Source organism: Myiozetetes cayanensis, unplaced genomic scaffold, assembly GCF_022539395.1.
Source record: "Myiozetetes cayanensis isolate MyiCay16 unplaced genomic scaffold, myiCay2020 scf2-11, whole genome shotgun sequence".
In the NCBI taxonomy this organism is placed as follows: Eukaryota; Metazoa; Chordata; class Aves; order Passeriformes; family Tyrannidae; genus Myiozetetes; species Myiozetetes cayanensis.
The window spans coordinates 73,464,633-73,476,779 of record NW_026087411.1 but is presented as its reverse complement, the minus strand read 5'-3'; the positions used below and the strand labels follow the sequence as shown (position 1 = coordinate 73,476,779).

Genomic DNA, 12,147 nt, shown 5'->3' with positions numbered 1-12,147 from the left:
TCCAGGAATCTCCTAGACTGTGCTGTATTTCCAGTACACATCTGGTAAGTTGAAGTCCCCCATGAGAGCAAGGGCTAGCAATTGTGAGACTTCTCCCAGCTGCTTATAGAATATTTCATCTGCTTCTTCATCCTGGTTGAGGGGTTCCCATCAGGATATCTACCCTGCTGGCCCCCCTCCTGATTCTTGCCCACAGACACTCAATTCAACACTCAATAGTAACTGTCATTAAACTCTGTAAGTATCTTCTAAAGCAAAGTCAGCTTTTCTACAGTCTTTCTCATAGGTCAACATTTGGAACTACAAACCTCAAACAATACAAATTTGGGTTAGAACAGATGCTAGAAGGTGACAGAAAAAAAGAACAGGGAAATTTTCTGTTTTCTTCAGTATTCCCTAGATTCCCTTGTGACGCATAAATACCCTTAGAAAAAAGTTATTTCAGATATGCAGTTAGCCAACCTATAGGTCATATTATCTACCACTCTTAATTTGAACTATAAATGCTACCTTAAATGACTACCACAGGAAGCAATAACTGGTATTCCTAATAGGTTTAGAATATTCCTCTGTGACAACTTTGTGGTTTCTATAAACATAAGAATATGTTTCTAATTAATTTAATCCCAGAATGAAACGTAAAACTAAAGACACAGGAGCAGTTTTCACTGGCATACACAGTGAGTTGGATGAATATTTCTTTGACAGATACCTCACATAATATGCACTGCTGAACTAAGTATATAATTTTTCTTAACTTTAGCAATAATTTTGACTGTCTAAATAAGTACTGGTATTTTCAGTAGCCTATTTTTTTTCTTTTATTAACATTAAAAACCTAATATTTTTAATAAACAGAGTTTCAGATTTTTTTTCTAAGAAATCTAATGAAAAAAAGTTCAGCATTAATTATCAGTGTCATAGTAGAAACATGGAGTCTTCAGGTTCTTGGTTTGATGTTATTTTTATAATGCTGCAGATACTAGCATCCACTAGAAAAAGAGGGGCTTTTTAATATGCTATTTTATGAAATATAAGGACATACTTTATAAGAGCATAGTTTTAAAATATTTATTATAGCTCTCAGAACTATCTTGACAAAAAGAACAAAATTTTCTGATTTTTCAGATATCTCTACATTGCAGAAATCTGTAGCATCTATGCTACATTCATAATTACTAAGACTGAGTGAATCTTTCCACATTCTCTTCAAAGGTATAAAATAAGGTAACATATTTATCACAACTAAAGACAGACACGAGAACCTAAAACCCTCACCAAATTCCAGTTCACAGGGGTCCAAAAGATTTAAGAGTTTATCAATATACTTCCCAGTGAGAGAAGGTATCTCATACGTACATTAAACTTTTTACAACGAATAAATATCTCCTCTATGTTCTTGAGGAGAAATCAGTTGGGGAGAGAGAACATTGTTTTTCAAGGGATATTAACAAGACACTGCTAGCTCTAATCATTAGACCTCAATTAACATCACCAAATGTAAATGCCACATCCAATACAGAATTAAGAAATTTCTAGAAATTTCAGCAGGAATACTGGCATATTTCTTGAAACTGGTGGTTTAGGGACTTCCTGAGCTGCAAATTACATGAACCTTACTGTCAAATAGTACAAGTTGCATGGGAGCACCTGGTGGTCTAGTGGTTAGGGCGCGGCGCTGTCACCGCCGAGACCCGGGTTCGATTCCCGGTCAGGGCCACTCCCGGGCAGGTGGGGCTCGTTAGCCCTTAAAGGCAACCCACCTACGTCCTAAGGACCTCACTGCCACCGTCCAAGCTCGCTTGGCCCCGGCAGATGAACCGTAGGATTAAAGGGTGGGCTCAGTTCCGCGCACACTGTGTCTCACCTAAAAAATCCAATGCGCAGGCTGGAAGGTGTAAAGACCTTCCCTGGATCTTTGCTCGCGAAGACTGGCCATTATTATATTATATTTATATACAAGTTGCATAAAACAGCACCAATTATCAGCTTTTTCTTAATGAACTGAAAGTAACAGGACTTCCCTCTGCCTTCATCATTACTCTTTATGTTCCCCTATTCAATGCAGCAGTTTCACATGACTCTTCAAAGTAAAATATATCTTTCCAGAAGCTCAAAAATGCTTCATCTATTCCCATCTTGGATTGTCTTGTGAAAATATCAGTTCCAAGACTGAAAAGACTATCGGTGCAAATTATTCACTTACCTGTTTTTCAGCTTGACCGTATTCCGAACCTTGGGGTGACAAGAAGTGACAAATATGACCATTGTTTTTTGCTTTTTCTCGAAGACCCATAGCAGTTCGTACTGTAGCATTTCTAGCATGAACGAACACCATCACCTTTAGAGAGAGAGAAAGAGGGTCAATGAGAAACAAAAAAAGTCTTAATCAAATAATAAGAACACTTTAATTACAAAATATTCCCTATGCTAATAACAAAACCTAGTTAATACATGACATACTGATGAAAACTAAAGTCGCTTAAGGGAAATTAAAGGATCATCCTCCCTATATTGTATTTAATATTTTCAAAAAGCTTTTGAGAAGGTTGTATTTGTTTTAATTTCTTTAGTCTTTAAAAAAAGGGAACAATTGTTGGCAATAAATAGTTCATCTTCACAAAGTAGTGAGATTAACATTGATGTAAAGAGTTCTGTTATTTTTTTCACATTCTAAATAATCTGGAAAGCGAACAGCGAGGTGATAAAAATCCTGACGGCAGGATAGCTGAAACACAAACTGATTATAAAGAGTTTCAAAAGGATATTGCAGTCCCAATCCAGTGGACAATCAAAGAGAAGAACGAGATGAAGCACCAACAAATGAAAAACACATATGGGGATACAATTTTTACTGTAACAGATATGATTATGGTCATAGAACCATACTATCCCACAGTAAGATACCTTAGAAACACTGGACATTTCCCTGAATTTATTGACAGTTGAGTGGTAATCACATGTGCTGTCTGAACCAAGACACAGCAATGAGATGTTAATTCTTATTCCTTTACATATGCATATGAAGCAATATAAACTGATATTAAAGCTCACTGCGAGGCACATTTAAGATGAATCATGGCATCAGTGTTCACCCTGATTGGTAGAGACAGGGAAAAGTGGTTAAATACCATTTAATTCCAGTGTAATAACAGTTCTGAATGTCTGTTAATCACGTACTGCTGGGAAAGGTACAGCATGGAACACACTCAAAACTGTCCCCCTATGCATTTTGTATTGTCCAAGGTTTGCTTAAATTGACCACACATATTGACCACTTGATCAGTCAGCTCTTCAGCTTGATCAAGTATGACAATTTCTGTGATCTTAAAACTCACAAACGGCAAAGTCTGAGTACCTGGCTCTTGAGTAAATGGCAAACATTGTTTTGCAAGCTGATGCACTTTTCATTAAAAATGTATCCATGGAGTTACAGTTCTGTTTTAAGATAGTTTCAGTTGAATTTTATGATATGTCAAATTCCCGAGAATTGTGTGTTTAATTTAGGTACCATCACGCTTGTAGAAACTTGCAGTATATAACTGAATTCTTTTAAATGAAACATTATTAAGAAAGTAGCAGCATTTAGGATATAATTAAACTAGTTATAACCTTAATTTCCTAATTTATTATAAGTTTATAATATAAATATAATTTCATATAAAAATACATAACTGTTGGGTATTTATACAAATTATAAATTCATAATTAAACCAAAGCAAATTATTTCAGGTGCCAATACAGAAAAGAGATAAAAAGAGAAACAAGGGACATAACTATTTGTTGCAAGGAGCAATTACTCCTTACCTGTTTTAAATTATTTGATAACTTTCTAGCATTGATGTAATAACACTGTGGCTCAATTATTTGCTTTCATATTGGTAGAAATGTTCTCAGATAGAAGTCACAGTTAGCAACATAGCAATTTTCTCTTAAAATCAACATACTGGTAAAATATTTTTTAAAAAGAGAACCACAACATAACAAAAGTACAGTGTATGCCCTTTCTCCATTAATTATTTAAGAATTACTTGTCCATTTACATTTTTGTGGTTTTTTTTCTATAAAAATCTGAATAAAAATACAGAACTACGCCAAAAAACAATTTTTAATTATTAACAGATCCACCGCATCTTCTTCAGTGAATACAAACTCTGTGTCAACAGGTTTCATGGAAAAAAATATTCACTTTTAAAATCAATTTGACTTTATAGCTTACTAATTCATTTCCTTTTAAAATGTTGTTATATTAACGTTTGATTCTTTGCCAAATAGATTAAAATCTAATTTTCAGAAAAGAGCTAAATTCTGAAAGTTGAGAAACTGAGGAAATACAGTATTAGGTAATAAGGTGAAATAGGAATGATCCTTCTTAACCAAGTAATTTTGAAGCTCCTGAGTTAGCAAGTGTAAACACATTTGACATATTGATTACTTGAGGGAAAAAAAAAAAAAGGTCATATATGCAGCAAGGGGTTTTATGATTTAACCACAAGATAGGTTTAGTGATTTGGTTTACAGTGTAGTTTAGTTTTTTAGATTAAATTTCATTTGAAATCCTTATCTGTAACTTCAATCTAAAACGGCAATTTTGAGAACGGTGTTGACCCAGCATTAATATCGGTTAAGTTCAAACATCCTTCAGGAAAGACATTGAGGTGCTGGAGCAGGTCCAGAGAAGAGCAACCAGGCTGGTGAAGGGACTTGAGCACAAGTTCTATGAGGAGAGGCTGAGGGAGCTGGGGTTGTTTAGCCTGGAGAAGAAGAGGCTCAGGGGAGACCTCATCACTGTCTATAACTCCCTGAAAGGAGGTTGTAGCCAGGTGGGGGTTGGTCTCTTTTCCTAGGCAGTTATCAATAAGACAAGAGGGCATGGTCTTAAGCTCTGCCAGGGGAGATTTAGGTAAGATATTAGGAAGAAATTCTTTACAGAGAGGGTAATCAAGCATTGGAATGGACTGCCCAGGGAGGTGGTGGATTCTCCGTCCCTGGGTGTATTTAAGAAGAGATTGGATGTGGCACTTATTGCCATAGTCTAGTAACTGTGGCGGTAGTGGATCAAGGGTTGGACGTGATGATCTCAGAGGTCCTTTCCAACCCATCTGATTCTATGATTCTATATTAGACTAAAATATTTCTGCATGTTTTGACATAAAATTACTAAATATCTTACCGGTCTCCTGATTTTTTAATATTTTTAATCAAAGACCAAATAAAGCATGTCTGACTGAATTTTTTGGAGTGGGTGTGAGTTATATGGCTGGAAGGACAAGGCTAAAAGATCAGCTGCAAGCAGGAATTCTGCACACAACTACATGTGTATGTCCAATAGACTTTTATTTAACCAGGGTGTAATTATTTATGGCTTGTGTGTATAAGATACACAGAAAGAATCATATTAGAAGGTAAGTTCAAAGCTAACAAGTTACTTCAAAAAAAAAGTAAATAAAGCTGCCAGGGAAATGAGAATAAGTTACACAAAGTAGAGCACAGACTGCTAGTCACAGAAAAGCTGACAGTAGAAAAAAGGCCTTTAATTGAAGAACCTTTCTTTCAATTATTACATGAATGAACAGTAACTGCAATGTTTGTAGAGAAAGTCCATTCCTGAAACCTCTAAGTGAGAGGAAAATCCCTCTTAGTTTCAGTCATAATCAGGTAGAGTCATTAGGAACTGATACTCTGAGTTCAGCTGTTGCTATGATGTCCTGCTCCTGCTAAGACGATGATAAGCAACAACAAAAAGGTAAGAATATATTATTTTGAAGACTTAGAAGAAACTTTGTTGTTATTTTTCAGGTTTTTTCTCTGTCTTTAATTCTACCTTGAAAGTAAACATGATCCAGTATCTTTCTGGGGATGAAACTAAGCTAAAAGTAGTATAGTGGATGAAGCAGTAACGTTCATATTTTATTTTTACTAGTCATAGAGAAATATCAGAAACTCAAGTTAAGAAGAACTTCTATAGGGAAATAAAATCTAATAGCTGACACTTTGGTATAGAATACTATACAAACATATAAATGTATGTTTATTCTATAACTGAATCTTGGCCACTGAGTGGCTAAAAGGACTGCATAGCATTCCTTTCGCAATACTTTTCTTTCAATTTACATACCTTAACACAATCACTCAATAACCAGTTTGTCTCAGTAGAAAATAATCTGAACCCTTTTTCAAAGTCTGTCACTTTATTTTATTTGAAATTATGACAAACTCGAGGGTTAATCTAAAAAATGACAAAAAAGTAGTATGTAGCACTATGGAAGATTTAATAATGTAATTGTACAGTTGGACATACCTGCAGTCATCTACTAGAGATGCTAGATAAGATACATATGAGCTTAAGGAATGCAGATATTAAAAGTACAGATAAGAAGGGTCCTAGGAAAGACCAAAATGTCCTAAGAAATAAGAGCATAAAATAAATTAAATTTGGATTTCCTAGAAAAATTGAATTCTTGGTAGAAATGAAATAATACAGTCCTGGGTACTGGACAGCCAAGCGAAGAAGAGAAGGGGAAAAAGCACAACCAGTCAAATAAAAGAGAACTACTCTGCAATGGTCACAGTTAAAAGCCCACAGGAATATTACCACTGTTAACAGCAGGATCACTGAAACAATATTTAAAAGCCATGAAAACACTAACCAAAATGTTTGAGAGCAACATTTTCACATTCTCTTCTTGCTGCTGAGATTGTCAAGAATCCTCAAAAAAGAGTTGGAGCTTTTTACCTAAAAACAACTAAAATATTCCTTTCTGATCACAGCCTGTCATAATATATGTTTAGAAACAATTCTGGAAGCTTTAGAAACTTTGATAGGAAGAAGCACTCAGTATATATGCTTCAAGAACTGGAAGACAGATGGATTGGGACCACATGGCATTTTGTACTCCAAGTTCCCTTTCTCTTCTATTTTAATTATTGTAGCCGATAAGTTTCAATAAATTTATGGAGTATAATCAATAAAGAGCATATGTTCCTGCTTTCATTTAGCAGAGGCTTGGTACAGAATTGGTAAAACTTCAGTTATGATTTCTCTAAACTTCTGCCTACATGTATGAGTGTATCTGACACCACAGCAATCATTCAGTCAGAAGGATGTTAAGATGTTATTGTGCAAACAATAATTAAGAAACAAGTATTGTATAACCATCCTCTACCCAGAATCCCTTCTTAAAGATACCTAATTTTCAGAAGTGTACCACATTTCGTTATGAAATTTACTTCCCACTGTTTCAAAGTAATAACGCACACTGAATTCACTGACTTTTATGCATTTCATGATCACATATCACCACCTGAATAAATTTCAAATGATTGTACAAATTGCTGACAATAAAAAGAACTTGTCAGTGAGAGGCAGACAGACATCAGGTGTGATTAAAAAAAATAGACTGCTTTATTAGCTGATTAGAGGTGCTCAGTCTTAAGGCTAATGTTTACTTGTAATCTCTGTACGTCACCAAATGTTTGTAAAGAACCAGCCCTAGCTAAAAATTGACATGTAACACCTTGCTGAATGTTTTTCCCCCAATGACTTTGGTAAGCATTTACCAAATACGTTGTAAAATAACAATATAGTCTTAGGAGGGTTAATTTAGCCTGTCCTAACTGTGTCAGGGAATATTATATTTCAGTGGCAAAATCTCCGTGCATTACATTATGCAAATAAGTTAGGAAAAGTAATTTAGAAGAGAGAGAAGCGGTTCCACAGTTACAAGCTGTGTAATTAGATCTGTAATCTGCAGTTCAAAGCTAGCTCTGGTATATATAGCCCGAGTACTGAAAGCGTCTGCTGCTGCTCTCCTGAAACTAAAGCTTTTAATAATAAAAAACATACAAGAAAGGAGAAAGCAAATGTTTCTAGCTAGGTTACCTCCTCAAAATTGTCTCAAAATATAAAACAAATTAAACTTTTTCACCAAGGACTTTGTTTAAAATTCACAATGGGAACTGCCTGCATTCCCCAAGACTCGCATATTCCAGGTTTTAATCTTTATGAAACATGTTAGTGTATCATCAAAGTAGTAAAAAGTGTGCTATTATTAAAAATATCTACAAGAACTAGTACTTTTATCTGTTTTATCCAGACTAGCAGGATCCTAGCAGGACTTCTATTTTCACTCATAAGAGAAAGAAAAAACACACCACATATACACATAGTAAAAATATAAAAAATAATAACTGAAAATTTATAATCAGGCATTTGAAATACATTTCTTCTGCCTTGGACAGAAAAGATGTTTGCACTAACTTGTGCTACGGGAAAATATGTCTTTCAAACCAATATTCTCTATGATAACTTCAAAATGGTGCATAATTACATTCTGGGAAGCACACTCCCTATTTCAGGTATCTTTCCATCTTGTTATTAAAGTGCTGGTCACTTGAATGCTTGAGTTCAGCATTTCTTTTTAACTTAACACCTCCACTCAAAGACAGAAAGCCTAGGTTTTGCCACCCGCTTTGCATCCCACCTTTCAAAGAAATTAAGATGAAAGAATGAATTTATTTACTTCAATGTTGATATTAATTTTATAGTAAAGAAATATTTTATTTTTTTTATAGTAAAGAAATATTTTATAGTAAAGAAGTATTTTAGCCTCAAGACACTGTTTGGCTTCCCACTGCTAAATTCTTATAATAGGTTCTTTTATGTGCTATCCAGTTCTGGATCTTGGGTATTACTTCTTCTGAAAATGAACAGGTAGGGATATGGATCACCAGATTAATCTATCCAAATGTTTTCTCCCTTAAAGTCAGCATGAAATCTCCTCCAAATATTTTACAAAAATCAATCCCTAATAAGGTTTCAACACTTTCCCCCAAGGAGTGTTAATGGTACCTATTTATGTTAAAAATATCATGCCACGATTACCAGATCTAAATGATAGCATGGCAGCGTATAAATGTAACTTCCCCTTCCTCTCACTAAATCACAGTAACTCATTAAAAACTATCCAGAACTAGTAACTAAAAGAACAGCAATAAGGTATAGGAAATTTTATAAGTTAGTCTATACTAAAGCTTAATAAGTTTAATGTAGAAATCTTACTTTTACTTTAGCAGATTTCTGTGTTTTGCATATTTAAGTCTTTTCTCATATTAAGCAACACCACAGGAATGGAAAAGTGAACAGGCTGTGTCACTTACTAGGGCAACATGAGAATTTTAATTTATTTGCTAATTATTTTAATTAATGTTAGTACATCTTGTATTTAAAAGAAATATTGATATAATTTGCATGTATACTAAGATCTTCTTTTACACTGTAGAAAACTGAAGAATTACTAAGCTGCCTACAAACTAGTCCTAGTGACACATTTTATATATCCTTCCTTCTCTATAAAAAAGTCTTCACGAGTTAAAAGCAGGCTGCATTTACTCACCACATACAATTAAATAATGTGCATTAGAATATAGGAATTTTCATTCAAGTTTGAGGAGTAAAAAATGACAAAAAAATCTTCAGCAACCGTTACCATTAGAACATCTGTACATTCAAGAGAAACATTCAGGAAACTGTGCTGAAGAACAATGCCACACAATACCATACAATATTTTAACAGAAAATATAAACTAATAAGAAAGAAATATATAATATTGCTGTGGCTAATCAGCTAATATATTTTGAACTCTTGATAGATTACCACTAATTGCTCTCTAAATTTTGATTTAACTATTCACTCAAATAAATTTCGTCGGATCATCCCTGCTTAAACAAAACCTAAGATTTTTTAAAAAAGCTCTACGTAATCTAATTTAAAAAATCTATTCAACATCACTATTTATCTAATTATATTTCTATTTAGATATTATAGGTTTTAAGGGGTAACAACTCCATTTTGCAAATATTTTTTCAATCATAATGTGCAGTTGCTCATTTATTTATTTACAATAATATCTCTTTTTAAAGACGTGCCCTATAATTTCAATTTTTTTTTTTTTAATGTGGAAATGTATATTTACTTAAGATTTGACTACCCTAATTAACATTATACTGCACAGTGCTGTCTAATTTTTTTATTGCTCATGAATCACAGAATCTTCTGAGCTGGAAGGGACCCACAGGGTCGTCTAAGTGCTACTCCTGGCCCTGCACAAGACACCACAAGAATCACACCATGTGTCTGAGAACATTGTCCAAATGTTCCTTGAACTCTGTCAGGTTTGGTGCTGTGACCATTTCCCTGGGGAGCCTGTTCCAGTGCCCGACCACCCTCTGGGATGGTTGTCCCCTGATACAACTTCAGGCCATTCATGAAACTCTGTGTAAAGAGTTATGGTAAGGACATTGGAACTACTTTATCTTTTTCCTATTGGCCCTTCCTACATTTTGCCTTTTGTGTTCTAAATTTATCCATAGAAAATGCTCTATCACACACATTTTGAAATACTATCATCTTTCTTTGTATTACTCCTGGATTTCCTCTCCCTGCTTTAACCTCCTGTATGCTTCCTTTTAATGTTTGAGTTTTGTCAGGAGTTTCTTTCTCATCTAGACTGACTCTAGGTCATTTTGCTTGATTTCTGGCACAACAGGATGGACCCTTCTTGAGCTTGGTAAATCTGATCCCTGAAAATCCCCCAGCTCTCCTGCACTACTTGTCTTAGGATTCTTCCAAGGAGATTTCTGAAAAGGCCAAAGTGATATCCTGCAGCCCAGGACAATGTAGCCTTTTGCCTTGTTTGCTCCATCAGAATCTTGAACTCCACCATCTCATGGTCACTGCAACCAAAATATCTCCCAGCATTCAGATCCCCAACCTGTCGTTCCCTTTTTTGTAAGTACAAGGCCCAGCACAGCATCGACCTTCATCAGCTTCAATCATCTGAGCTGGGAAATTGTCATCGACAAGCTCTGGAAACTCCCTGTACTTCTTTTGCCCTGCTGTCTTGTCTCTCCAGCAGATACTGGGATGGTAAAGTCCCCCAGGAAGACCATGGACTACAAACATGAGGCTTCTTCTAGTTGCCTGAAAAAGGCCTCATTTACTTTATTCCTGGTCAGAGTGTCTGTAGCAAAGTCGCCCAACAATGTTGCTGATGTCTGTCTGCTGGCTAACCCTCCTTCTAAATTCTCAGTTTAGCCATCCCTAGACAGAGCTCCAGGTATCCCTGCTGTACTCTCACATACAAGCAAGTTTCTCACCACCCTAACCTTGACCACGCTCAAGATTCTCTTTCCACCCATTGCAGCACTCGGTCTTGTGAGGCATCACATCTCTGATCTCAATACGATCTTAGCTCAGCAACTGGATGCAGAGCTTCTCCCTTTAGTTCCATATGCTGCATGTAGTAGTGCACAGGTATTTCAGAGAGCCACCCAGTTATGCTCACGTAAAATGCGACATTGTGTCCTCTGTCACTACGAAAATAGAAAGATATAGGGGGCTGGTGTAATTTCCTTTCAAAGCTGTCGATAAAAGAGTTATGGACCCATAAGTTTGACATTGAGACTTTAGCATTAAAATAGGAGATTCTGATAGCATCAAGCCTTTACAACGAAGAACAGTCGGTGTGTATGCAGCAGCACCAATGGGAGGATGCTTCTGAGCAAAAAGTACTTGCCCATATGAAATGTCATGACTCTGCCTTTATATCTTTGTACAACAGTTCTATACATTTTCCGCTAATGTGGAAATGGTTTGTCTGATTTAAAGCACATCAGAAAGTTTTAAATTATTAAATAATTTAAAAAATATGTTTACAACACTTTTAAATTATATTTTTAATTATATTAGATGATACAAAATAAATACCCAGTTTTGGAATCAATGCTTAAATATGGATTCTGGACACTAAAGAAAACCTGTTTCAGAACAGTATAATGGGATCTATGCTATCTTCCATTTGTAGCATTAGCCAAATATACTATAAATTGCAAAGGAAAAATGAATAGAGTGAAAATTAAAGTAGAGGGCAAATTATAAAATAAGACAAACAAACAATGCTTTACTGACTCCTATTGGTAGCACAAATTATTCTGCATTTTAATTGACAGGATAGAATAGAAATAGCAATAACTAATCTTGTACAGAAAATTAAGCAGGAATAGCTAGTCTATTACTATGCAAATATATGTCATTAGCCAGTTAATAATTGCATTTTTGCAGATGCCAGTGGACCTGAACGACAATT

At 35.1% G+C, this 12,147-nt stretch overlaps 1 protein-coding gene across 2 annotated transcripts in view; it reads right to left on the bottom strand.

The window, feature by feature from the left end:
- The window catches only part of ASCC3 (activating signal cointegrator 1 complex subunit 3), a 259,967-nt gene that overhangs the window by 124,790 nt on the left and 123,030 nt on the right, over positions 1 to 12,147 (bottom strand). For both annotated transcript variants that reach the window (XM_050316537.1, XM_050316536.1), the window contains exon 14: positions 2,207 to 2,341. In XM_050316537.1, the coding sequence (XP_050172494.1) occupies positions 2,207 to 2,341 (135 nt within the window). The remainder of the gene's footprint in view (positions 1 to 2,206; positions 2,342 to 12,147) is intronic.